Consider the following 27,118-nt stretch of genomic DNA (forward strand, 5'->3'; position numbering starts at 1 on the left):
TGATCATGTGCAGATGGAACTTCAGTGTGATTGAATTGATGAACAGATTGGTGTAGTAAGTTGTCGTGTCTCACAGTAAAATCTATTAACAATTTGAAACATTAACTATTATAGTGAGAATATGTTGGGATAGGGTAGATTGTAGTTGGCACGATAATGCTGAAAACACTCGTCACAGTATTCACCACTAATCACTAATGTCAATTCGTCGAAGTTCATTTTTTGAATTAAGACGAGTAAGAAAAAGACAACATAAACAGATTAGTATAAAACAGTGAATAAATATTGCACAGTTGAATGAATGCTCGATTTCACAAGTTGTTCGTACAAATAACACTGTTTGGACAAATGAGACTGAATAATCATGAGAAAAACACACCGGTCATAGTGTACTGTGCTAGGAATGTGCTCGTCTGACTGCGATCACGTGTCAGTTTGAGAAGAAACGTCGTTGAAAGAGTGGAAGTGCAATAAGGTCTATTCACTGAACGATCTTTGCTTCTGTTGCAACTCTATATCCAGTTACTTGACAATGATGATTCACTTTACGATCGTTGCTACACGTTGATTGTGACCTAACAAGAGTCGGATGGTAATAACAATAACAATATAATAATAATAATAATAATAATAATAATAATAATAATAATAATATTAATGGTAATAATAATGATAATAACAGCAATAATAATAATAATACTAACAAACGATAGTAGAAGTAGATATAGTTTGTTAGGATGTTAATCTCATGTGTTGTTGTGCGGTAGTTTATTGGGGTTTGTTGAGCGTTTACTAGTGAAGCCGACGGTCGGGGGTGTGGCTCAGTGGTAGAGCGCTCGCTTCGCATGCGAGATGTCCCGGGTTCGATCCCCGGCACCTCCAACGCTCTCTGCTCATGACCAGTCCGCCGATCGGGTCAGTCGATGGCGTGACGAGTGATGGTGTGCAACATTTTCGTACTATTCAATTCACCTCACTCCATCATCCTCACTGATATCGAATAACAAGTTGCTCGTTCTTCCCGTGAGACTACAATTTATGCACGACCTTTGAGCAACGCTAAAGTGACCCTGAGAATGCCCATCTACTTACTAGGACTAAATGAGGGAGGGTAACAAACCAGTGTGAGGAATTAAGATTATGAATTTCGCGCTGAAACCCAACATCTGTTATCCAAAATCTGATTGGTTCGTCCATCAACTATGGTCTCGTCACTCAATGTGTTTTAGTCCATTGTAAAGTACATATGTGATTTACGAAAGTCACATCAAGTCAATGATTGATGGCTGCAACAAATGCTCGGAATGTGTATTCAAATATGGATAGTAAATCAGCCTTACTGTTCGAAGTGAGTCAGATGACTGTGATTACGAGAGTAGCAATGTGGTGCTAGAAAGGGAAGAATCACGATTCTTATTTATCCATTGTTAGGCAATTAATTAATTAGGCGTCTGGAACAACATTTTTCGATTGTTAGCAGGAGTGGAGTACGATCGAACGGGAGCTAGTAAGTTTAAAATCAATTGAACACTCTTAAAATATGCATACTCATAGGCAGATGATACTCTCTTACACAAGCCAACTCCCGTCATTTACAATGCTCATATTAACAGTGAATAATAGTGTGTTTTTCTTTCTTCCCTCCTCCACCCAACGTGTTTTCAACATACCATACTATCTATATATTTTGATAAAATACATGGGAAAATAAATCAAAAAATATCATTATTCAACTTCAACGTGTTTCTAATTAATTGCAATTTCACGACAAATAAAATACCATAGTAAATGCTTGCAAAAATAGTAAGTAACTTGCTGTAGTAATACATTCTTGTCCTTTCTAAACGAGCATTCACAGTTTACCTTCCCCTCTAGTAGTGTCAACGACTTCACATTCAAGCATAATGCTCAATCGGGTTTGATACAACAATATATATAGTTAGAATATTGGTATTCAAGTTCTATTTAGTAACAGTGGTGTTTTGTTGACACTATCTAACTAAGCGAAATACCTCATAAATTTGTGAATGTCCACTTTGTATATCAGACATATTAGCTGCGTAATGCAAATGTAATCGAATTTGCTCTAACCAAAGTTGAACACCGTCACCTCAATAATACTATTGAACATTTTATCAGCAAATGGTCTAATCAAACAACCCAATGTTTCCATGATTATCATAGTAAAATTTGTCTGTTAAAAGTAAATAAATGAATAAATAAGTAAATAAGTAATTAAATGATCATGTGCAGATGGAACTTCAGTGTGATTGAATTGATGAACAGATTGGTGTAGTAAGTTGTCGTGTCTCACAGTAAAATCTATTAACAATTTGAAACATTAACTATTATAGTGAGAATATGTTGGGATAGGGTAGATTGTAGTTGGCACGATAATGCTGAAAACACTCGTCACAGTATTCACCACTAATCACTAATGTCAATTCGTCGAAGTTCATTTTTTGAATTAAGACGAGTAAGAAAAAGACAACATAAACAGATTAGTATAAAACAGTGAATAAATATTGCACAGTTGAATGAATGCTCGATTTCACAAGTTGTTCGTACAAATAACACTGTTTGGACAAATGAGACTGAATAATCATGAGAAAAACACACCGGTCATAGTGTACTGTGCTAGGAATGTGCTCGTCTGACTGCGATCACGTGTCAGTTTGAGAAGAAACGTCGTTGAAAGAGTGGAAGTGCAATAAGGTCTATTCACTGAACGATCTTTGCTTCTGTTGCAACTCTATATCCAGTTACTTGACAATGATGATTCACTTTACGATCGTTGCTACACGTTGATTGTGACCTAACAAGAGTCGGATGGTAATAACAATAACAATATTAATAATAATAATAATAATAATAATAATAATAATAATATTAATGGTAATAATAATGATAATAACAGCAATAATAATAATAATACTAACAAACGATAGTAGAAGTAGATATAGTTTGTTAGGATGTTAATCTCATGTGTTGTTGTGCGGTAGTTTATTGGGGTTTGTTGAGCGTTTACTAGTGAAGCCGACGGTCGGGGTGTGGCTCAGTGGTAGAGCGCTCGCTTCGCATGCGAGATGTCCCGGGTTCGATCCCCGGCACCTCCAACGCTCTCTGCTCATGACCAGTCCGCCGATCGGGTCAGTCGATGGCGTGACGAGTGATGGTGTGCAACATTTTCGTACTATTCAATTCACCTCACTCCATCATCCTCACTGATATCGAATAACAAGTTGCTCGTTCTTCCCGTGAGACTACAATTTATGCACGACCTTTGAGCAACGCTAAAGTGACCCTGAGAATGCCCATCTACTTACTAGGACTAAATGAGGGAGGGTAACAAACCAGTGTGAGGAATTAAGATTATGAATTTCGCGCTGAAACCCAACATCTGTTATCCAAAATCTGATTGGTTCGTCCATCAACTATGGTCTCGTCACTCAATGTGTTTTAGTCCATTGTAAAGTACATATGTGATTTACGAAAGTCACATCAAGTCAATGATTGATGGCTGCAACAAATGCTCGGAATGTGTATTCAAATATGGATAGTAAATCAGCCTTACTGTTCGAAGTGAGTCAGATGACTGTGATTACGAGAGTAGCAATGTGGTGCTAGAAAGGGAAGAATCACGATTCTTATTTATCCATTGTTAGGCAATTAATTAATTAGGCGTCTGGAACAACATTTTTCGATTGTTAGCAGGAGTGGAGTACGATCGAACGGGAGCTAGTAAGTTTAAAATCAATTGAACACTCTTAAAATATGCATACTCATAGGCAGATGATACTCTCTTACACAAGCCAACTCCCGTCATTTACAATGCTCATATTAACAGTGAATAATAGTGTGTTTTTCTTTCTTCCCTCCTCCACCCAACGTGTTTTCAACATACCATACTATCTATATATTTTGATAAAATACATGGGAAAATAAATCAAAAAATATCATTATTCAACTTCAACGTGTTTCTAATTAATTGCAATTTCACGACAAATAAAATACCATAGTAAATGCTTGCAAAAATAGTAAGTAACTTGCTGTAGTAATACATTCTTGTCCTTTCTAAACGAGCATTCACAGTTTACCTTCCCCTCTAGTAGTGTCAACGACTTCACATTCAAGCATAATGCTCAATCGGGTTTGATACAACAATATATATAGTTAGAATATTGGTATTCAAGTTCTATTTAGTAACAGTGGTGTTTTGTTGACACTATCTAACTAAGCGAAATACCTCATAAATTTGTGAATGTCCACTTTGTATATCAGACATATTAGCTGCGTAATGCAAATGTAATCGAATTTGCTCTAACCAAAGTTGAACACCGTCACCTCAATAATACTATTGAACATTTTATCAGCAAATGGTCTAATCAAACAACCCAATGTTTCCATGATTATCATAGTAAAATTTGTCTGTTAAAAGTAAATAAATGAATAAATAAGTAAATAAGTAATTAAATGATCATGTGCAGATGGAACTTCAGTGTGATTGAATTGATGAACAGATTGGTGTAGTAAGTTGTCGTGTCTCACAGTAAAATCTATTAACAATTTGAAACATTAACTATTATAGTGAGAATATGTTGGGATAGGGTAGATTGTAGTTGGCACGATAATGCTGAAAACACTCGTCACAGTATTCACCACTAATCACTAATGTCAATTCGTCGAAGTTCATTTTTGAATTAAGACGAGTAAGAAAAAGACAACATAAACAGATTAGTATAAAACAGTGAATAAATATTGCACAGTTGAATGAATGCTCGATTTCACAAGTTGTTCGTACAAATAACACTGTTTGGACAAATGAGACTGAATAATCATGAGAAAAACACACCGGTCATAGTGTACTGTGCTAGGAATGTGCTCGTCTGACTGCGATCACGTGTCAGTTTGAGAAGAAACGTCGTTGAAAGAGTGGAAGTGCAATAAGGTCTATTCACTGAACGATCTTTGCTTCTGTTGCAACTCTATATCCAGTTACTTGACAATGATGATTCACTTTACGATCGTTGCTACACGTTGATTGTGACCTAACAAGAGTCGGATGGTAATAACAATAACAATATTAATAATAATAATAATAATAATAATAATATTAATGGTAATAATAATGATAATAACAGCAATAATAATAATAATACTAACAAACGATAGTAGAAGTAGATATAGTTTGTTAGGATGTTAATCTCATGTGTTGTTGTGCGGTAGTTTATTGGGGTTTGTTGAGCGTTTACTAGTGAAGCCGACGGTCGGGGGTGTGGCTCAGTGGTAGAGCGCTCGCTTCGCATGCGAGATGTCCCGGGTTCGATCCCCGGCACCTCCAACGCTCTCTGCTCATGACCAGTCCGCCGATCGGGTCAGTCGATGGCGTGACGAGTGATGGTGTGCAACATTTTCGTACTATTCAATTCACCTCACTCCATCATCCTCACTGATATCGAATAACAAGTTGCTCGTTCTTCCCGTGAGACTACAATTTATGCACGACCTTTGAGCAACGCTAAAGTGACCCTGAGAATGCCCATCTACTTACTAGGACTAAATGAGGGAGGGTAACAAACCAGTGTGAGGAATTAAGATTATGAATTTCGCGCTGAAACCCAACATCTGTTATCCAAAATCTGATTGGTTCGTCCATCAACTATGGTCTCGTCACTCAATGTGTTTTAGTCCATTGTAAAGTACATATGTGATTTACGAAAGTCACATCAAGTCAATGATTGATGGCTGCAACAAATGCTCGGAATGTGTATTCAAATATGGATAGTAAATCAGCCTTACTGTTCGAAGTGAGTCAGATGACTGTGATTACGAGAGTAGCAATGTGGTGCTAGAAAGGGAAGAATCACGATTCTTATTTATCCATTGTTAGGCAATTAATTAATTAGGCGTCTGGAACAACATTTTTCGATTGTTAGCAGGAGTGGAGTACGATCGAACGGGAGCTAGTAAGTTTAAAATCAATTGAACACTCTTAAAATATGCATACTCATAGGCAGATGATACTCTCTTACACAAGCCAACTCCCGTCATTTACAATGCTCATATTAACAGTGAATAATAGTGTGTTTTTCTTTCTTCCCTCCTCCACCCAACGTGTTTTCAACATACCATACTATCTATATATTTTGATAAAATACATGGGAAAATAAATCAAAAAATATCATTATTCAACTTCAACGTGTTTCTAATTAATTGCAATTTCACGACAAATAAAATACCATAGTAAATGCTTGCAAAAATAGTAAGTAACTTGCTGTAGTAATACATTCTTGTCCTTTCTAAACGAGCATTCACAGTTTACCTTCCCCTCTAGTAGTGTCAACGACTTCACATTCAAGCATAATGCTCAATCGGGTTTGATACAACAATATATATAGTTAGAATATTGGTATTCAAGTTCTATTTAGTAACAGTGGTGTTTTGTTGACACTATCTAACTAAGCGAAATACCTCATAAATTTGTGAATGTCCACTTTGTATATCAGACATATTAGCTGCGTAATGCAAATGTAATCGAATTTGCTCTAACCAAAGTTGAACACCGTCACCTCAATAATACTATTGAACATTTTATCAGCAAATGGTCTAATCAAACAACCCAATGTTTCCATGATTATCATAGTAAAATTTGTCTGTTAAAAGTAAATAAATGAATAAATAAGTAAATAAGTAATTAAATGATCATGTGCAGATGGAACTTCAGTGTGATTGAATTGATGAACAGATTGGTGTAGTAAGTTGTCGTGTCTCACAGTAAAATCTATTAACAATTTGAAACATTAACTATTATAGTGAGAATATGTTGGGATAGGGTAGATTGTAGTTGGCACGATAATGCTGAAAACACTCGTCACAGTATTCACCACTAATCACTAATGTCAATTCGTCGAAGTTCATTTTTGAATTAAGACGAGTAAGAAAAAGACAACATAAACAGATTAGTATAAAACAGTGAATAAATATTGCACAGTTGAATGAATGCTCGATTTCACAAGTTGTTCGTACAAATAACACTGTTTGGACAAATGAGACTGAATAATCATGAGAAAAAACACACCGGTCATAGTGTACTGTGCTAGGAATGTGCTCGTCTGACTGCGATCACGTGTCAGTTTGAGAAGAAACGTCGTTGAAAGAGTGGAAGTGCAATAAGGTCTATTCACTGAACGATCTTTGCTTCTGTTGCAACTCTATATCCAGTTACTTGACAATGATGATTCACTTTACGATCGTTGCTACACGTTGATTGTGACCTAACAAGAGTCGGATGGTAATAACAATAACAATATTAATAATAATAATAATAATAATAATAATAATAATAATAATAATATTAATGGTAATAATAATGATAATAACAGCAATAATAATAATAATACTAACAAACGATAGTAGAAGTAGATATAGTTTGTTAGGATGTTAATCTCATGTGTTGTTGTGCGGTAGTTTATTGGGGTTTGTTGAGCGTTTACTAGTGAAGCCGACGGTCGGGGGTGTGGCTCAGTGGTAGAGCGCTCGCTTCGCATGCGAGATGTCCCGGGTTCGATCCCCGGCACCTCCAACGCTCTCTGCTCATGACCAGTCCGCCGATCGGGTCAGTCGATGGCGTGACGAGTGATGGTGTGCAACATTTTCGTACTATTCAATTCACCTCACTCCATCATCCTCACTGATATCGAATAACAAGTTGCTCGTTCTTCCCGTGAGACTACAATTTATGCACGACCTTTGAGCAACGCTAAAGTGACCCTGAGAATGCCCATCTACTTACTAGGACTAAATGAGGGAGGGTAACAAACCAGTGTGAGGAATTAAGATTATGAATTTCGCGCTGAAACCCAACATCTGTTATCCAAAATCTGATTGGTTCGTCCATCAACTATGGTCTCGTCACTCAATGTGTTTTAGTCCATTGTAAAGTACATATGTGATTTACGAAAGTCACATCAAGTCAATGATTGATGGCTGCAACAAATGCTCGGAATGTGTATTCAAATATGGATAGTAAATCAGCCTTACTGTTCGAAGTGAGTCAGATGACTGTGATTACGAGAGTAGCAATGTGGTGCTAGAAAGGGAAGAATCACGATTCTTATTTATCCATTGTTAGGCAATTAATTAATTAGGCGTCTGGAACAACATTTTTTCGATTGTTAGCAGGAGTGGAGTACGATCGAACGGGAGCTAGTAAGTTTAAAATCAATTGAACACTCTTAAAATATGCATACTCATAGGCAGATGATACTCTCTTACACAAGCCAACTCCCGTCATTTACAATGCTCATATTAACAGTGAATAATAGTGTGTTTTTCTTTCTTCCCTCCTCCACCCAACGTGTTTTCAACATACCATACTATCTATATATTTTGATAAAATACATGGGAAAATAAATCAAAAAATATCATTATTCAACTTCAACGTGTTTCTAATTAATTGCAATTTCACGACAAATAAAATACCATAGTAAATGCTTGCAAAAATAGTAAGTAACTTGCTGTAGTAATACATTCTTGTCCTTTCTAAACGAGCATTCACAGTTTACCTTCCCCTCTAGTAGTGTCAACGACTTCACATTCAAGCATAATGCTCAATCGGGTTTGATACAACAATATATATAGTTAGAATATTGGTATTCAAGTTCTATTTAGTAACAGTGGTGTTTTGTTGACACTATCTAACTAAGCGAAATACCTCATAAATTTGTGAATGTCCACTTTGTATATCAGACATATTAGCTGCGTAATGCAAATGTAATCGAATTTGCTCTAACCAAAGTTGAACACCGTCACCTCAATAATACTATTGAACATTTTATCAGCAAATGGTCTAATCAAACAACCCAATGTTTCCATGATTATCATAGTAAAATTTGTCTGTTAAAAGTAAATAAATGAATAAATAAGTAAATAAGTAATTAAATGATCATGTGCAGATGGAACTTCAGTGTGATTGAATTGATGAACAGATTGGTGTAGTAAGTTGTCGTGTCTCACAGTAAAATCTATTAACAATTTGAAACATTAACTATTATAGTGAGAATATGTTGGGATAGGGTAGATTGTAGTTGGCACGATAATGCTGAAAACACTCGTCACAGTATTCACCACTAATCACTAATGTCAATTCGTCGAAGTTCATTTTTGAATTAAGACGAGTAAGAAAAAGACAACATAAACAGATTAGTATAAAACAGTGAATAAATATTGCACAGTTGAATGAATGCTCGATTTCACAAGTTGTTCGTACAAATAACACTGTTTGGACAAATGAGACTGAATAATCATGAGAAAAACACACCGGTCATAGTGTACTGTGCTAGGAATGTGCTCGTCTGACTGCGATCACGTGTCAGTTTGAGAAGAAACGTCGTTGAAAGAGTGGAAGTGCAATAAGGTCTATTCACTGAACGATCTTTGCTTCTGTTGCAACTCTATATCCAGTTACTTGACAATGATGATTCACTTTACGATCGTTGCTACACGTTGATTGTGACCTAACAAGAGTCGGATGGTAATAACAATAACAATATTAATAATAATAATAATAATAATAATAATAATAATAATAATAATAATATTAATGGTAATAATAATGATAATAACAGCAATAATAATAATAATAATACTAACAAACGATAGTAGAAGTAGATATAGTTTGTTAGGATGTTAATCTCATGTGTTGTTGTGCGGTAGTTTATTGGGGTTTGTTGAGCGTTTACTAGTGAAGCCGACGGTCGGGGGTGTGGCTCAGTGGTAGAGCGCTCGCTTCGCATGCGAGATGTCCCGGGTTCGATCCCCGGCACCTCCAACGCTCTCTGCTCATGACCAGTCCGCCGATCGGGTCAGTCGATGGCGTGACGAGTGATGGTGTGCAACATTTTCGTACTATTCAATTCACCTCACTCCATCATCCTCACTGATATCGAATAACAAGTTGCTCGTTCTTCCCGTGAGACTACAATTTATGCACGACCTTTGAGCAACGCTAAAGTGACCCTGAGAATGCCCATCTACTTACTAGGACTAAATGAGGGAGGGTAACAAACCAGTGTGAGGAATTAAGATTATGAATTTCGCGCTGAAACCCAACATCTGTTATCCAAAATCCGATTGGTTCGTCCATCAACTATGGTCTCGTCACTCAATGTGTTTTAGTTGAATTATATATGAGTGTTTTTAACGAATTGTATTTCCGGTTCTTCTTCAATAATTTTTCGTTACATTTTGTTTTTTATTCTCTGTTTTGCATTTTACATTGTTTTCTGATATTTTTGTTCCTGTTTGTTTCATATTATAGTTTAGCATGTTTGTCTTATTTTGCTTTCGTTTGTTTCGTCCACTTTTTCCTGGTCTTTTTTTCTTTTGTTTTGTACTGAATGCAGTTTTATTTACTTTTATAAATGGGATGTGCGTTACTCTGTATCTGCCATCATTTTTTTAAAAATTTTATAGAAGTTCGATAATTTTCTGTTCAATTGGTTATTGAATTTAATGAATTTCATCCTGTCTATCTTGTTTTCTTGTCGATGGTTTTCATGATATTCTGGGTGATACTCCTCTTACCTTGTTCGTATTTTTCGTCTTTTGAATATATTACTAGGATTGTATTAGTAGGTTGATTTGTTTTGCAGCATTTTAATAACTTTATTGTATAACGTAGTGATTTTCTCATCGATCTTACGAAGTTGATTGATTGAATGGGCGGTATTGAAATGCCAAAGATAAATATCAATTGCAAAAGAAAGTCTTAGAAATCTAAGGCAGAAGTAAAATGAAATTTAGTATCATAAATAAAATCGAGGTTAGATTTTTTAAAAACTTTCCAATTTCCTTATAATGTTCCTGTTGTACTCAAATGAATTGAGTATAAATCAGAAGGAACAATAATGAGCTACTAATAGTATAACGTAGTGGTAAAAACCGAATAATAATATGAGTAGAAAAAAGACTATCAACGATTAGTCCTCATTCACTTAATGTCTATGTCTTCATGGTGTTTTTGGTAAATCTTGAACAGCTAACCACATTGGAAGTCATAAAAACAATAAGAAATACCAATCTAAGCTTAAGTTTAATAGCTTATCAAAGTTTAAGAGGCTCAAATCAAATACAAGTGAATAGAAAGGATTGGAAATAAAAAGTAATTTAGACTCCTCAGTATTAAAACACACAATAGCTAATGAGATTATTAAGTATTAGGTGGGTAGAAGACATCTATTAGGTTGTTTATATTCGATTTCAATTCATTTCAAAATGAGATATTTTGATCCTATTAAATATTACAAGATATAGTTTAAAGTACTCACATCGATATAGACTTACTTACTTACTTTACTTACGCCTGCTACTCCCAGTGGAGCATAGACCTCAGATCAGCATTCTCCAACTTACTCTGTCCTGGGCCTTCCTTTCCAGTTCTATCCAGTTGTTGTTCATTCTTCTTATGTCTGTCTCCATTTCTCGGCGTAATGTGTTCTTCGGTCTTCCTCTTCTTCTTTGGCCTTGAGGATTCTATGTGAGAGTATACCTTGTGACTCAGTTGAGTGCTTTCCTCAATATGTGTCCTATCCACTTCCAGTGCTTCTTCCTGATTTCTTCCTCCACTTAGATCTGGTTTGTTCTCTCCTGCAATAGGTTGTTACTGATAGTGTCTGGCCAACGGATCCGAAGTATTTTGCGTAGGCAACTGTTAATATAGAGACTTATAGAAAAATGGAGATACATATTTAGTATCATAGTGTTCGGGTTTACATACCAAGATCTTAGTTTTTATATTTATCATAAGTTCGAAAACTCTGTACTTACTAAAACGTAATTAACATTCATTAAGTTAGTATCTTATTGCTTAAAGGGTATAATTCTTTTTATTTTTTATTTGGTATAAAATATTCTTAAAACTTTTCATTATAGAATCAAATCTTAGTGTGTTGTCATTATTGAGTATTTGTCGAAAAGGCTTGTGATATTTTTTTATTAAGGAGAGTTAGCTGTCCAAACTCTTGTATTAGTGTCGGGAAGGAGAACACAGGTGAGGACGACCGAATTATATCTGGCACAAAATTACAGAGTTACTTGGTTAAATAGAAAAACCATATAGTAAATTGTTAATTTGCAAAATGTCCAATAATTATCTCGAACTTCGTTGTTATTGCATTTCCATCCTAATTGTTTTCTATTCCCTCTTTTCCTTCTTGATCTTCCTCATCTTCTGCTACCAGATATTACATTCCTGACTCGTGTCATGTACTACTTACATCAATATAAGTAGCACGCACCACATTAGTACTGTCTAGGTTTACAATAAGAAAGAATACTTGTTTGATTCTAAAACGAAAATGCATATGTATTGTTTCTGATATAACGAGTTGAGAAGGGAAAAGCACATTCACAACTCTGCGATTTCTGTTTAACATTACTCCCATTTTTTTATAGTTTTTTTATGCAATACGCGGTTTACTCAGATTAATATTTTTTTTGTTTTTCAGTGTGATATTCGATATAACTGTTATATCCCGACGAGAAAAATGAATGGTAACTGTTGGGACCCATCCATGGACTAATACAATACATATATTTTATCGTATAATTGCTAAGTAACTAAACTATTGATATTCGTGTTCCTCTTATCATAAGCTTTATTTTGACGTATCGAATATTATTATACGACTTACCATTCCTGAGTTATGCCTGGTTTATCAGTTACTACCTCCCACATTCACAGGCACTTTTGGATAAACCCTTTACAAATGTTTCTTATTTTATGGTAAGATGTGGTCTGTTTGTTTGGTATGTTTGAAATAATTTATTCATATTGCAGAGGCTGAGATTTGTGTTCTGGAGTCAACTGGCTGGGCTAGGCAGTAAGCAGGACTGGGAAAGACTCTAGACTGCTCGTACGGGTTTTATGTGTCATTGGTCAGGTCAGTAAATCACTGTTCTCTAATTAGTGATATCATTACGTCATAGATTTATAGGACACGGAGCACAAGTTATAACAATAACATTAATTTATATGAGTATGGTGTTTGTTCAAGATACAATATTGTTTGTGTTAAATTAATATGAACTTGGTTCAAGATGATAGAGAGTATGTGGTTTTGCTATAAGCCTGGGTACGTTTTTTTTTAAAAAAAATGTGATTTTATTCTAATTAATAATCAAAATGAGTATACAATCAATATATAAATGAGTTTGTTTTGAACTAGGGTCATCGTTATCGTGTTTTGAAGTTAATAAATCTTCATTTGTACAAATCTTGATGTTCTTACTTCGTGACGTGGGAATTACAATGGTTCTTAGTTCTTTCAAGTATAAGAATAAGAGACGAGGATACAACAGATTCATAAGAGCGAAATCAATGAGTTCGCTATCATATGAATGTGTCAAAATATATTTCTTATAATAAACCTTAAACCCTAATTTTTTTTATCCATCACTGACTATTCACATTACCTTTAAATCAAATTCGATTTGCTGGTTATAATATTGTTACCTCTTAGACACTGTTTTTATTCGATGCTAGTTGACAAAATGTGGCTTGACAGTAACATTCTGTTCCTTTATCATGCAAAATCGAGATCACAATACGACTTGGTCATAGGTTAAGAGGATAAAATAATTTTGTGAATGGTCCTTACTTAGTTAAAATCTTTTGATGAGCTTGATTCTATGACCTGTATATAGTGAAATTTACATTAACATCCACTGTTGTTTGATAAGAAATTGTTATTTAAAATGATTATGTGGATTTGTTAGTAATTTTAGTAATTTCAATAGCTGAAATCATGAATCAGTTGAAGTTAGACCATCATGGAAAGCCTGGAAGCTCCGGATGGCCGTTTCATCCTAGTGCGGGACTCCTCAGCAGTACGCATCCACGATCCTGCCCCCCTAGAGTATCGAACCCAGGACCTATAAGTCCCGCGCATGAGCACTTAACCATTAGAACACTGAGCCGGTCGGTAACAAACGGTATTAATGTCTAACTTCAACCAATCCACGAAATTGCGCCACCGTACACCATTGTCTTCAGTGAGCTGATATCTAACAATAAACCTGGTTGAACTCCACTGGTCACGGCTTCTCACTAGAACTCCAGGAAATGCCTCTTGAAGTCAGTCACCAGTAGGATGATTATTATCAGAAGGGACTTTGGGGGGATTTTAGTAATTTCAATGGTGGGTTACGCGCTCGCGCGCGAGACTGATAGGTTCTGGGTCCGAATCCCGCGAGGCGGGGTCGTGGACGCGCACTGCTGAGGAGTCCCACAATAGGACGAAACGGCCGTCCAGTGTTCCCAGGTTTTCCATGGTGGTCTAGCTTCAATTGACTCATGATCTCAACTGTTGAAATCACTTTTATCGAAAAGTTCATAAAATATATTTTGATAATTTGAAGATTAATTATGACTTAGTAATCAATCAATAAAACTTTATTGAATTGATTATGTAATGCCAAAAAATTTAGTTCTGAGATATATTCAAGTTAAAAAAGTATTTCGATAATATTGAGATTTATTATTGTAAGATTAGGAAAAGAAACAAAAGTTTCAATCTTAATCAACTCTCATATTTAATCAAAGTAATGTATTAGAGACATACATTATGGAAATCATCAAGCTGCATCACGAGGCAAGCCTTAACCTGGAATCCTGAAGGGAAATGGAAAAAGGGAAGGCCAAAAAAAAAACATATTACGTCGGGAAATGGGAGCAGACATGAAAAGGAGGAATAGAAACTGGAAAGGACTGTCCAGGACTGGGTTAGATGGAGAATGTTGATGGGCGACTTATGTTCCTCCACGAGAAGTAACAAGTGTAAGTGAGTAAGTAATGTAAAAAAGTATAGATCTTGAGATGGTGGAGATTTGTAGCTCAGAGAACAAAATTCCATCATAAGAGTATAGATTCCTAAAATCTAGAGGCACTTTCATAGATTTTATCATTGTAAATTGTCACCTATTTTCATTGACAAGAAACTCTGGTCATTACTAAATATTTTTATTCAGAATTAAATTCGTGAAATGATTGTAACATATAAAGATTGAGAAACTTCACTGTTATACTTGAATTTATTCATCTGTTTTATGAATCGAATTACGCTCATGATATAATAACAGAAATCCATAGCTTGCTGGGATGGTACTGTATAATTGAATCAATGGTAGGAGTTACACAATAATCTGGAGATGAGATAGTATATTCTAATAGGCTTAATGATATATGTGGATGATTCAGATTTGGAAAAACCATTTATGCCACGTCATAGATGTAATTTCAGATTATTTTTAGTTTTATATACTTAGCTACTGAAAAATTATTAAAGTAACCTAATCAAAAACGAAAAAAACAACGTCTGAAGTATTTTTTTTTTACAAATAATTGAATAATGACATGAAACAATTTCTGTACATAATGACTTCAATTCAATCTGATTACTAAGAATTCAAAACAGGCAAACGTACAATACATAATGGAATACAGAGAGAAAGGAAACTCACTCCAACATGAGTGAATTTAAATGATTTACACTTTCAAGACAATATCAATTTGGATAGTTTCAATTCTCAAAACAAAAAAAAATTTTTGAAAATGTGAAGGGTCTTTACTTCGACTGGATAAAATTGTCTACAGGTTGTTAATTAACATTCACGATATTTTATTAAAAGGTCAATTACCAGATGATGATTAGGATACAAAATAATTCACAATTGTTCTGTTCTAGAAAGAAACTTACCTGAGTAGGTATGTATTTAAGATTATGTACAAAATTAACCAAGAGTTTTATTAATCAATATAAAGAACTAATAGGCAAAATGCAATAGAAACTAAAAAGACTTGTAATTGTTCACTTATTATGAACAAATAAATGTATGGTTAAATATGATAATAATCCTTGATTTTGAAATACAAAGAATTGATCTCGGATATCTTCACGAAAAAAAAACCCAACTTGTTTGAAATCGATTTTCTATTCATGCTAACTTCGACTGAATGTTATGAGTTTAGGTAATACAATTGATTTCTTGGGTTGTCTCAGTAATGTATCGGGACTTGAAGGTTTTCGAATACACGGTGCAGTTGTTGAACGAACTAAATAAGTAGGGAATGGATAAGTCACAATGTTCTTGTTTTCAGACTCATTATTATTACTATTATTATTATTATTGTCATTATGATCAATGGGATAATGCTTTGGATCTGTAGAGTTAAAATGGAATTGAGGAGTTGATAAGGATAAATCATATTCTGCTTCAGAAGAATCACTTGAATCTTCACTTTCACTTGGTACTTCTAAACCGGATACTAATCGAACACGTGTATAATAACTTAAACTAATTGCAGGATAGAATAAATTTGATTTTTTTGTATTATCTCCACCTTGATTTGATTTATCACCTTGTTTTATATTTAAATTTGTAAAAGCTATAGGACCATGAGGTTCACCATTTAAATAAAAAGCTAAATGACCACGTTCACAATCAAATCTTACACCAATTGTAGTTGTAATTGAAGATGTATTCTGTGTAATACTTTTATCATTTATTTCTTGTTGTGTTATTTTAATACCACCATCTGTACGATCTCTATGCTCACCTCGATGAAGAAACCATGAACGTTTAGAATTCAAATACATTGCCCAACCAAATTCATCTTGACCTGTTAGAAAGAAAAAAAAATGTATAATACCAAATAAGATATCAAACAACTGTTCTCAATTTCATACCAGCTTTTTTCCTTATTATATGAATTGAATATAATGACTACCATTGAAATTTCAATGAAAACAATGTTCTTATTCAGTCTAAAGTAACTCAATCTTGATTGAAATTCTAGATTCAGGTTACCTACATATAAACGAGATTTATTTCATTTAAATGACATGAATTCTGTTTGTTTGTTTGTTTGTTTTACATTCGATACAAAACAGAATAAAAAAGGAGGGAAAATATAGACATTCTTATATTTCCAGTATTCATTCTAATTTTAAGACATCTTCATAAATAACAATCAAATAACCTGGAATAAATTCATTGTGAATATGAAACTTACGATAAATTTCACATATTGTGTGATTAGAGTATAAGAGAATTATAGTGAAAACATAAGGCAAATATAATTAATTGATCAAAATAGAAGTCTTACTGTATTGAATGAGAACACAAGTGGGGATAATCGAATGTATTCGAACGCAAAATTACAGAACATCTAAGTTTAGCCCCCAAATGTCCTTGTAGGACCGAGAGTGCGGAGAGTCAACTCTTTTCTTCCTCGAAATACTCTCACATGGCCTCGTGCATACAACCACTGCCAGAGAAGTTCTACTCACTGCCTTCTCGCGGCATTACTGTTGTTTACGAAATTGAGAAGACGAAAAACGAATATCCGGCGCTTTAACCGGGTTGATGGATACGGTGGATTCACCTACGTGAGTTGGAAAACCCTCATTCCAAACCAATGGTGCACATGGGCTCCAGGATCCTGAGGGAACAAATGGCGTATGAACCAATGGTTGGTCATCGGCTACCATGGGACTGCATCTCCTTACGTTGCTCCACTGCCTTGTGGATCAGACCTTTAGATCAAAGGCTTGGGGCGTGGCCACCTAAGAAAACCACCTGCTTCGGTTTGGGCACCCGGGCAGTATTCCAGCTCTCACACAAGTCGAATGATTTATGTGGTGCATATCTATTTGGTGCCTTCTTGTACCTATATTTATGTTTAAATAATAAAAATTAAAATCTGAGAATCATACAGTAAATACATATCATTACCAAGGTTTGATTTGATAATTTCGAATAAATTGAGCATTGGGTAGATTGTTATAAATAAATAAGATATTTGTAATATCCTGATGAGTAGAAAATTAGATTTTCTGACGTTTTGTGACTTAGTGTAAGTCACTTCTTCAGAGAATAAATAAGCTAATTGTCCAGCTGTACTATTTAAACTTGGATTATTTTAATTTGGTTATTTATTCTATGAAGACTTATACTAAGTCGCGAAACGTCAGAAAATCTAATTTTCTACTCATTGGGATATTACAAATATATTATTTATTCATACAGTAAATAGTTCATTTGTAAAATGTCAGTCAGTCGTCTCAGACTTCATTGTTCTTTCGTTTCTACACCAATCAATCTTTATTCTTAATCTTTGATCTTCTAAACCTTCTGCCTTTAGGCATTTCACTTTGAATTGATGATACATACTACTTATATCTGTAGATATCAGTAGCACACACCACAATACTACTCAGTAATTTCACTCGGTATTGTTTTACTTCAATCTTCTCATTGATGTTTTAGGACTGAAACTGATCAATCTCTTATTCGCATATGTGCATCATGTGCGCACTGCTTCCATATTTCCTTAATTCACAAGCATTCTGAACAAAGATGAATAGTGACTAGTAGTGGAATCCAGGACACGCGTTTCTTCCTATTTTAGACTCGTCAAATAGGTGTGCCTGCATCTCCGAGTTGATGTTCACTCTGGACTCCGCAACTCGAACCCAGTACCGATCGCTTCAAACACCATCGCATTAATTATCCACCTAGCTACGTACAGTATGCATATATGCCAATAACAGACTGATCAATTGCAGTGGTAAACATCAATGGGAAGATTCAAGTGAACAATACCAAGTGAATCTAAACTTCACCCCATTGCACAAGCAAGTGGCTATCAAGAATCAGGAATCAGGAATCAGTAGCTAAGTGGATAACGCGATGGTGTCTGAAGCAAACAGTACTGGGTCGGAGTCTCAGAGTGAGCATGAACTCTGAGATGCAGGTATATCCACCTGACGAGTCCCATATAGGACGAAATGAGCATCCTGGATTCCACTGCTAGCCACTATCCATATTTTATCATTAATATTATTACCACTAGAGTAAATCTCTATATCCATAGTACAGTCCATTACCATAGTCGAATATATGTTTATCATTGTGATTTATAATGTCACAGATTCTAGTAACTTCAAACATAATTCATTGTGTTTAAAACTCCACACTGTGAAACTTAAAATAATTAGTCATATTTATATGAAAACAAAGAAAATTCAAGTGAGTAAGAATAACTCTATATTGTTTTGATTTTTGAACTTTGAATCATATCATCTGTGCTTCACAGCATAAGGAAGTGGAGCAATATTAGGAGATGCAGTTCCATGGTAGCCGGTGACCAACCATTGGTTCATATGCCATTTGTTCCCTCAGGATCCTGGAGCCCATGTGCACCATTGGTTTGGAATCCGGTTAGAGCACCGGACATTCGCTTTTCGTCCTCTCATTTTCGTAAACAACACCCCTGCCACGAGAAGGCAGTGAGTAGGACTTCTCTGGAAGAGGCTATATACGCGTGGCCATGTGAGAGTATTTCGAGAGGGAGAGCGGTCTCTCTCCACTCTCGACCGTACCAGGGCATTTGTGGAGCACTATACATATATTCACTACTATATTCAATTAGACTTAGAATAAGAATTATGTCTGATTATTTTATTTACTTGTATAGCTCTCTTGATAAGATAAAAAACTTAAATAAAAACTGACAACTTTGATAAACTTCTCTTCAGTGTTATTCTCTTCTTTTTTTCTCTTTTCTCTTTATTCACTTAAATTGAAAGTTATTCAATTAGGAAAAATTTTCATTATCCCTTGAGATTAAAATTTTGCCTTAAGCAAATCACTTTTTCTTCTTCTTCTTCCAAAATAACCAAATTATAATTATGATTTTAACATTAAGGTGAATAGAATAGAATAAAACAAACTATACGGTAATATAATAAAAATAAATAATAAGGTCATATATAACTGTTAAAATTTCAATAGAATAGAAAGGTTAACCAATCAGGTTTAAAGGGGAAATATTATTTGGAATAATGATTAAACTATTTAAGAGTTGTATGGAATTGAAATAAGTTTTTTTTCGGTGGTGGTGAGGAAAATCGAATACCTGAAATTGATCAGTCTCTTATTGGCTTATGTGCATACAGTGCCTATTGCCTCGATACTAAATACTTTAGTTTTGATAATGTTACAGATGAAACTATATGATATATGTAGTGTAATAATTGTTTGTAAATGTATTCAAATTAGTGAAACTACATCATTTTGATCAGATGAAACTAGTTAAATTATCTGAGTTTTGATTGAGATTATGAACCGATTGATGTTAGACGACCATTGAAAATTTGGAAGCACTGGATGGTAGTTTCTAGTGAGAAGCCGTGACTAGTGGAGCTAATCCGTGTCGGGTAGAGATAGGTATTTACCTCAGTACAATAGAACATAGCCGTGCAATTTCGTGGATTGGTTGAGGTTAACCCTTAACAAAAACATTTGAATACCGACTCAGTGGTTTAGGAGTTAAGCGTTCGAGCGTGAGACAGAAGGTCCTGGGTTCGAACCTCGTGGGCGGGATCGCGCTGAGGAGTCTCACAATAGGACGGAACGGCCGTCCAGTGCTTCCAGATTTTCAATGGCGATCTAACATCAATCGGTTCATGATGTCAGTCAAAAATTTAGTAATCTCCACAACCCCATACTGATAACTTGTATTGTAGAAGTTCTGAATTGTTACTGGTATTATAACAGTTGCCTGAAACTTGTATGAAAGGCTTTTTTATTTATAATGATTTGTGCTGACAATGGTTTATGTAACAGTCGAAAACGAATATATGACGACAAATAAAACAGGTATAAAGTGATAATAAGTTATAGTTTAATTTAAAAAATCTTTCGTCATTGTTCTAGACAATATCTTCAGGGCTTATTCAACGTATAAGTATGAAGAGATAAAGGTGGAATGCATTTACGCTAATATCAATGATATTCAGCTAAACTACACAGGATCTTCAATCACTAATTTCTAATGTTTATAGATTCCCATTCGAAAACATATACACGTCATGGATCGACATTACATCTGAATCTGATAAATTTCGACACTTGCAACTTACTCTGGTAAGAATTTTATGTTTAACTATGTTATGATCCGGTATAGTTGAATCATACTAATCTGTGTAAATGTATGACCTTATATTACGTGTTGAACAGATCAACAAGACAAATTAAATCACAAACATAAACCATTCATATAAACACACCATTGTTATACAATAACTTTATAAGTAATAATTATAACGTGCTTTTAAACTTCAAGTAACATTACTTATTTCTTTCATTGTCACGTATTGAATTAGACTTGAGAGTCAGTAGTTCATGTATACGAACATCTTGTTGACATGTTATCAACCGTAAATTGTATTAAACACTTCAAATGAACTTTTAAGTGTTTAGCTTAAATGACTTTATATGATAAGAAATATGAGATTAGAATCTAATTACTTGGTTATAGGTTTTTATGATATCTACTAATTAATAGAAATGAGAGTGAGGAAAAAAGGGATGGTAATTGCTATTCCGTATTTATTGTGATAAATGAGTCATTAGATAAGGTCATTCAAGTCTGTTTGTTTTTAATAATTAGATTAACTAGGATAGCTAGTGATAGTTTCAACTATCGATTACTCTGCCGATAAACAGATTTGAGTTTGATTGATTGAAATGCTGGACAATTATTTCACTTATTTTAGATCAACCTCAGAAAGAGCTGAGCTGAGCTGTTTAGATCACTTGGATCAAACCGGATCTCCTGGATGAACCGACATATGATTAATGGCATAATTATAGTCCAAACTATTTACACATCGTACGATCCCTATCAATTTTTTAAACAGTTACACTTTTTAAACAAGCAAATATGATTTCTACAAAGTTTTTATTGAAAACCAACTATGTAGGGTCACAAGTTGTGATCATGGGTAATGAGGACCGTTAGACCCACACATATAGTAACTGAATAAATAATCCTCATCTTATAGGACATGATCGTGTTAAGTTCGGTCGTTTTTGTGTAACGTGGAAAAGTCAGACTGTTCAAGGCTTTCAATCTACAATGAAGTGTCTATGAACTGTCTACTATCAAATTTTCAATAGTGCTCAAGCTGATGTTACTTTCTGATGAAACATATTTTCAAAATAGACTATTCAGTTTCCAAATGATTTATTCAACGTATCACGTAAAATTAATATATGATATGAATTAAACTGACAAGTCAAAGAGGACTATTAGAAGGTGGAAAAAAAGAGGAATCAAATCAATCTGTATCAAATTCTTTTTATCCCAAAAACAATAGTCATTCAGTAATTTAGGGAAAGAAATGACAGTCAACTTGGCATGCAATTACATTTTGAGACTGAAAGACATTATTTCTTCGAGTTAATGGAAGACTTAAATTATTTGGATATAAGTGCTCATACAGCACTGATAAACTTAACCTCAGAATCAGACATTCCAAAACTAAATACTTGGTGATGAATAATTTAGCTAGACATGAATAAAGATGACATATTTCACTATTTAACAACTAATTTAGAGTTGTATTTCTTAAAAAATATCAGTATTGTTTTACATCTGATGGTATATTTTTACCAAATATGCTACCTAGAAGTGTGGTCATTTCACCATAAATTACTAGTCCTTTGAACCTAAATCGATGAGACTATAATTTATGGACGACCTTTGAGTGACGCCATAGTGATCTTGAGTGTCTACCTACTTAATAGGGCTAAATGAAGGTTATAAAACAGTTTGAAGAATAAAGACAATGATTTACGATTGATGGTAAGGGTTAAGATTTAGATTTATAGTTTTCATAACGAGCTGATATCAGCTAAAATGCAAAGACGCTATTTGGGCGAATGGGTAAGTGGATTTCGCGTCAAAATCCAAGACCTGTTATTCTTAATCTGATTGGTTCGTCCATAAATTATAGTCTCGCCCTTAAATCTTTCAGCATCTACCTTAGTGGCTTGAGTTATACTGGCATTTATGTTTATAAATGGCTATGGAATTCATTCTATAATTATTACATTGGGTTGATTGAGATTATATATTTTCTAAAGCTAAACATGTTATCGTATGTGTGGTCCTTTAGTTCTAACCTACAGAAATTCAGAATATATTGACATTGGTAAAATGGAACACGAAACGATTCTTAAACAGAATGTTATATTTTTTCAATGATAGTTTATTTCGTATTTCTCACCTCTTACCTATAGTTTATAAATACAAAATGACATTATGTTTTGCAATATTTTACAGTTCCTTAATTGCCCCATTTCTTAGTCCATCATGTCTACCAAAATCTATGGGCTAATTCGTACAAATAACTCTTAGTTTAGTTTGAATAGTGTAAGGAATCAACAGAACACCATGGGACTAGATCTTGCTTTGCTAGACACTAATTTTATCATCTTGAACGCATTTTAATATTTCTTAAAACAAAAAACAGAGTGTATTACAATAACCATTCACTCAATTTCATTGCCATATTTTATATCATGATTATTGAATTCTGAAGAAACCAAATTTGTTTAAATTATGAACGTAATTGATTAATTTAGTAAAGAAAGATCTTTATTACAGAGACTATTAACAAGTTTTGTTCATCAAGTAACTACTTTATGGTTGTAAGCAAAGACGGATGGTGGCTAGCAGTGGAATCTAGGATGCGCGTCTCGTCCTATTTCGAACTCGTCAGGTGGATATACCTGCATCTCAGAGTTCATGCTCACTCTGAGACTCCGACCCAGTACTGTTTGCTTCAGACACCATCGCGTTATCCACTTAGCTACTGATTCCTGATTCCTGATTCTTGATAGCCACTTGCTTGTGCAATGGGGTGAAGTTTAGATTCACTTGGTATTGTTCACTTGAATCTTCCCATTGATGTTTACCACTGCAATTGATCAGTCTGTTATTGGCATATATGCATACTGTACGTAGCTAGGTGGATAATTAATGCGATGGTGTTTGAAGCGATCGGTACTGGGTTCGAGTTGCGGAGTCCAGAGTGAACATCAACTCGGAGATGCAGGCACACCTATTTGACGAGTCTAAAATAGGAAGAAACGCGTGTCCTGGATTCCACTACTAGTCACTATTCATCTTTGTTCAGAATGCTTGTGAGTTAGGGTAATATGGAGGCAGTGCGCACATGATGCACATATGCGAATAAGAGATTGATCAGTTTCAGTCCTAAAACATCAATGGGAAGATTCAAGTAGACAATACCATGTGAATTTATTATACGGTTGGTTTGATGTTTATTGACATTGAAAATAATGATTCAAAATCTTTGATAAATTGCTTTCCGATTACACAATATTCTATATTCAAATCATGTAATAAGACGAACTTTGTGTACTAATGAAGTTTCATCAAAGTAGCTATGGTTATCATGTAACTAACAATAATTTAAAAACGTCGTTCTTGTCGGGTATTATTAGTTGGATAATCCATAGTCAGAAAAGCTTGTCTTCTCGGTATTCTGCATAGGTAAACTTGTGAACAAAGTAAGATAACGTTTCCAAGATAAAGATTGAATAGTTTGACCTAAAGCTACCAGGTTTTCAATTATTTTCTTATAAGATTGATAGTGATAAATATATTTTTGTGATAGTCGAATGAGTAAAAAATTGTTTTTCTGACATTTTGTGGCTTAATTTAAGTCGTTTCTTCAGAATAAGTTTTAACCTCACTACTTCACATTACAAATTGTACATTTTTCATACCTTACCATCATGCGCACAAATAAATCCAGTGATCTGTCATACAGAATCACCTTGACCAAAAATAACATGACATTGACATGTTCAGACCCATTATAATTTTGATTGTTCTAAAAATGTTCTGCATTGTTTCCTTTGTCCTATTTAAACTTGTGTTAATTTAGTTTCGATTATTTGCTTACTCTGAAGAAGTGGCTTACATTAGGTCACGAAACGTCAGAAATACAAATTTCTACTCATTAGGAAATTTAAAAAATACATTTATCACCAAGTTTCTACCCAATACTTAATTCACTTGAAAATATTAAGTCCAACCTTGGTATTTATACTTATAAGATTGGTGTTTTGGAGGTGAAAGGAAAACTTTGAAGCCACAGAATGAGAAATAGTTTTCTAGTTATCTTTCCTGTTTAAAATAGTGCCATAATCCAAGCTTCTTTCCAAACCCAAATACAATCTCAAAAGTTATCAAGCAAACCAAAATCTTATTAGGTAACCTAATTCATAAACAATAATTATGAGGGATCTCATAAACGTACTTATTTGATCATACCAATAATCACTTACCAAGCATTTTATCTTTGCTCACTTGAGCCAGTGCTATTCCGAATGAAGGCTGTCCTTTACCATCATACTGTTCAACATTCCATTCCCAATAATGAATACCTTCTGAGAAGCAAACATCACCCAAGAGAACACGATCTTCCAAATCTCCTTGAGCACTGATTGTACATCCATCAGATGATAGTTTTAAACCACTAATAGGTGGAGCAGGTCCAGATAAAGGATTCATAACAAATGATGCAACTGTATAGATAAAAATAAAGGTTAAAAAAAAAATCTAGGTACTAGTCATAAACGATGAAATAAATTAAAAACATAACATTTAAAGTTTGGTCGCTAGAGTACATATGTACACAAAGCTATTGAACAAGCAATAGTGAAGATGGAAAGTTATATAATGTAGTTTTTAAGATACAATATGAATCTAGTATATAAAAATATTTAGGAACTTATGGATTTCTGATTAGTGACTTTTAGATTCCGAAAGTATTGGCTTTTAATTATTCTAAAGTCACATTATGAATTGACAGAGTAAATGGAAGTAAAGAATTTATGCATTCACAATACATGCACATATGCTAGAGATGCGAAATGCAATAACTTTGACGTAAAATATAATTAGAAGTTTATACCACACCTCTGATTTGTGTGTAAATAAATTGTAGCCAGCACTTGCTTTCAACTTGTATACGAGAACATGTCCCAATGTGGTTTCACCACAAGTGTGAGAGGAAAGCAGTTAGAAGTTCCATTTTTGAACATCTAATCGACTTTAATCACTTCACTGATCCACAGGTTGATTTTAAGGTTGTTTACACAATCCCTTCTTCTTCTGTTTCTTCGTACCCAACTCCTTAAAACAATAGAAGTTCTCATCATCCATGATATGAGACCAGAACAGAGTACAAAAAAGTACGCCTTATCGATATCATTATTATGTCCTTAAACTATATTAGTATTATTATATTTTGTATTTGAAATACCCCTCTCTCTTTAATTATGTTTCATATCCTCATGATTATACTTATAATTGTTTCTGAGATCACTTCATTTCATTTAACTTCTCTATTACCTTTCATTATTGTAACAAAAACATTTTAATAATGTTACTTCATTCACACTATAATCCGTTGCTAACTAATTAATTTTACAAAGCTTTCTATTTGTACATACACAATCTCTTATTGTTATTATTCACATTATGTAATCTTTCTGTTACATCATCATATTTATTCCTTGTTCATATGTCCTGATGGAACTAATACTTTAACAAAATTTTCATATATTGATACTGTTGTACATCTTGATAATAAATTCGTTGAAAAAAGAGATCCCTTCGTTGAGTTTTTAATGTCTTAATAATAAATCCAGTATAGTTACACTTCCGAATTTGAAACTTACATTAACACTTTTGAATATATGTTACGATATTAGCTCAATAAATAAGTGACAGTCATTTCAATGGACAGAACTGATATAAATGAACTAGCACAGGATGAGATATTTTGTCAACATACGAAACACTTTAAATAACTTGTGTTATGTATACAAAGAAGAGACTACTATGTAAAATTTCTGGGATTAAACTAATTATTAGAAAGGTCTAATGGGCTCTATATAGTTTATTGTATGAAGAAGGAAACAAAAACTGCTAGACGTCAAGATATGGATACAATGAAATATTATAATTAGTGAGGTGCTTTTGTATTTTGATTACTCCTCAAATTCGTTATGAGAATTTTCAAAGTCAACCAATGATTGACACGTTGAGTACAGCCTCAGAAGAAAATGAAGCTAGGATAAACTTCATGGACATATAATGGAGTGAATGAATAACTAAAAAAAGATTAGTCGATTATTTTCTTCTTACTGATTGGTAGCAGAAATAGAGATT

At 34.1% G+C, this 27,118-nt stretch overlaps 1 protein-coding gene across 1 annotated transcript in view; it reads right to left on the reverse strand.

Moving 5' to 3' along the window:
- Positions 1 to 15,372: 15,372 nt before the first annotated feature.
- TRIM9_3 (E3 ubiquitin-protein ligase trim9) overlaps positions 15,373 to 27,118 on the reverse strand; it is a 76,284-nt gene continuing 64,538 nt past the window's right edge. Inside the window, exons 7-8 of the mRNA XM_051211448.1 lie at positions 25,228 to 25,467; positions 15,373 to 16,678 (exon numbers count right to left, since the gene is read on the reverse strand). Of these exons, the coding sequence (XP_051073261.1) occupies positions 15,999 to 16,678; positions 25,228 to 25,467 (920 nt within the window). The 3' untranslated portion in view covers positions 15,373 to 15,998. The remainder of the gene's footprint in view (positions 16,679 to 25,227; positions 25,468 to 27,118) is intronic.

The sequence above is a fragment of the Schistosoma haematobium genome, chromosome 1 (assembly GCF_000699445.3).
Source record: "Schistosoma haematobium chromosome 1, whole genome shotgun sequence".
Taxonomy (NCBI): domain Eukaryota; kingdom Metazoa; phylum Platyhelminthes; class Trematoda; order Strigeidida; family Schistosomatidae; genus Schistosoma; species Schistosoma haematobium.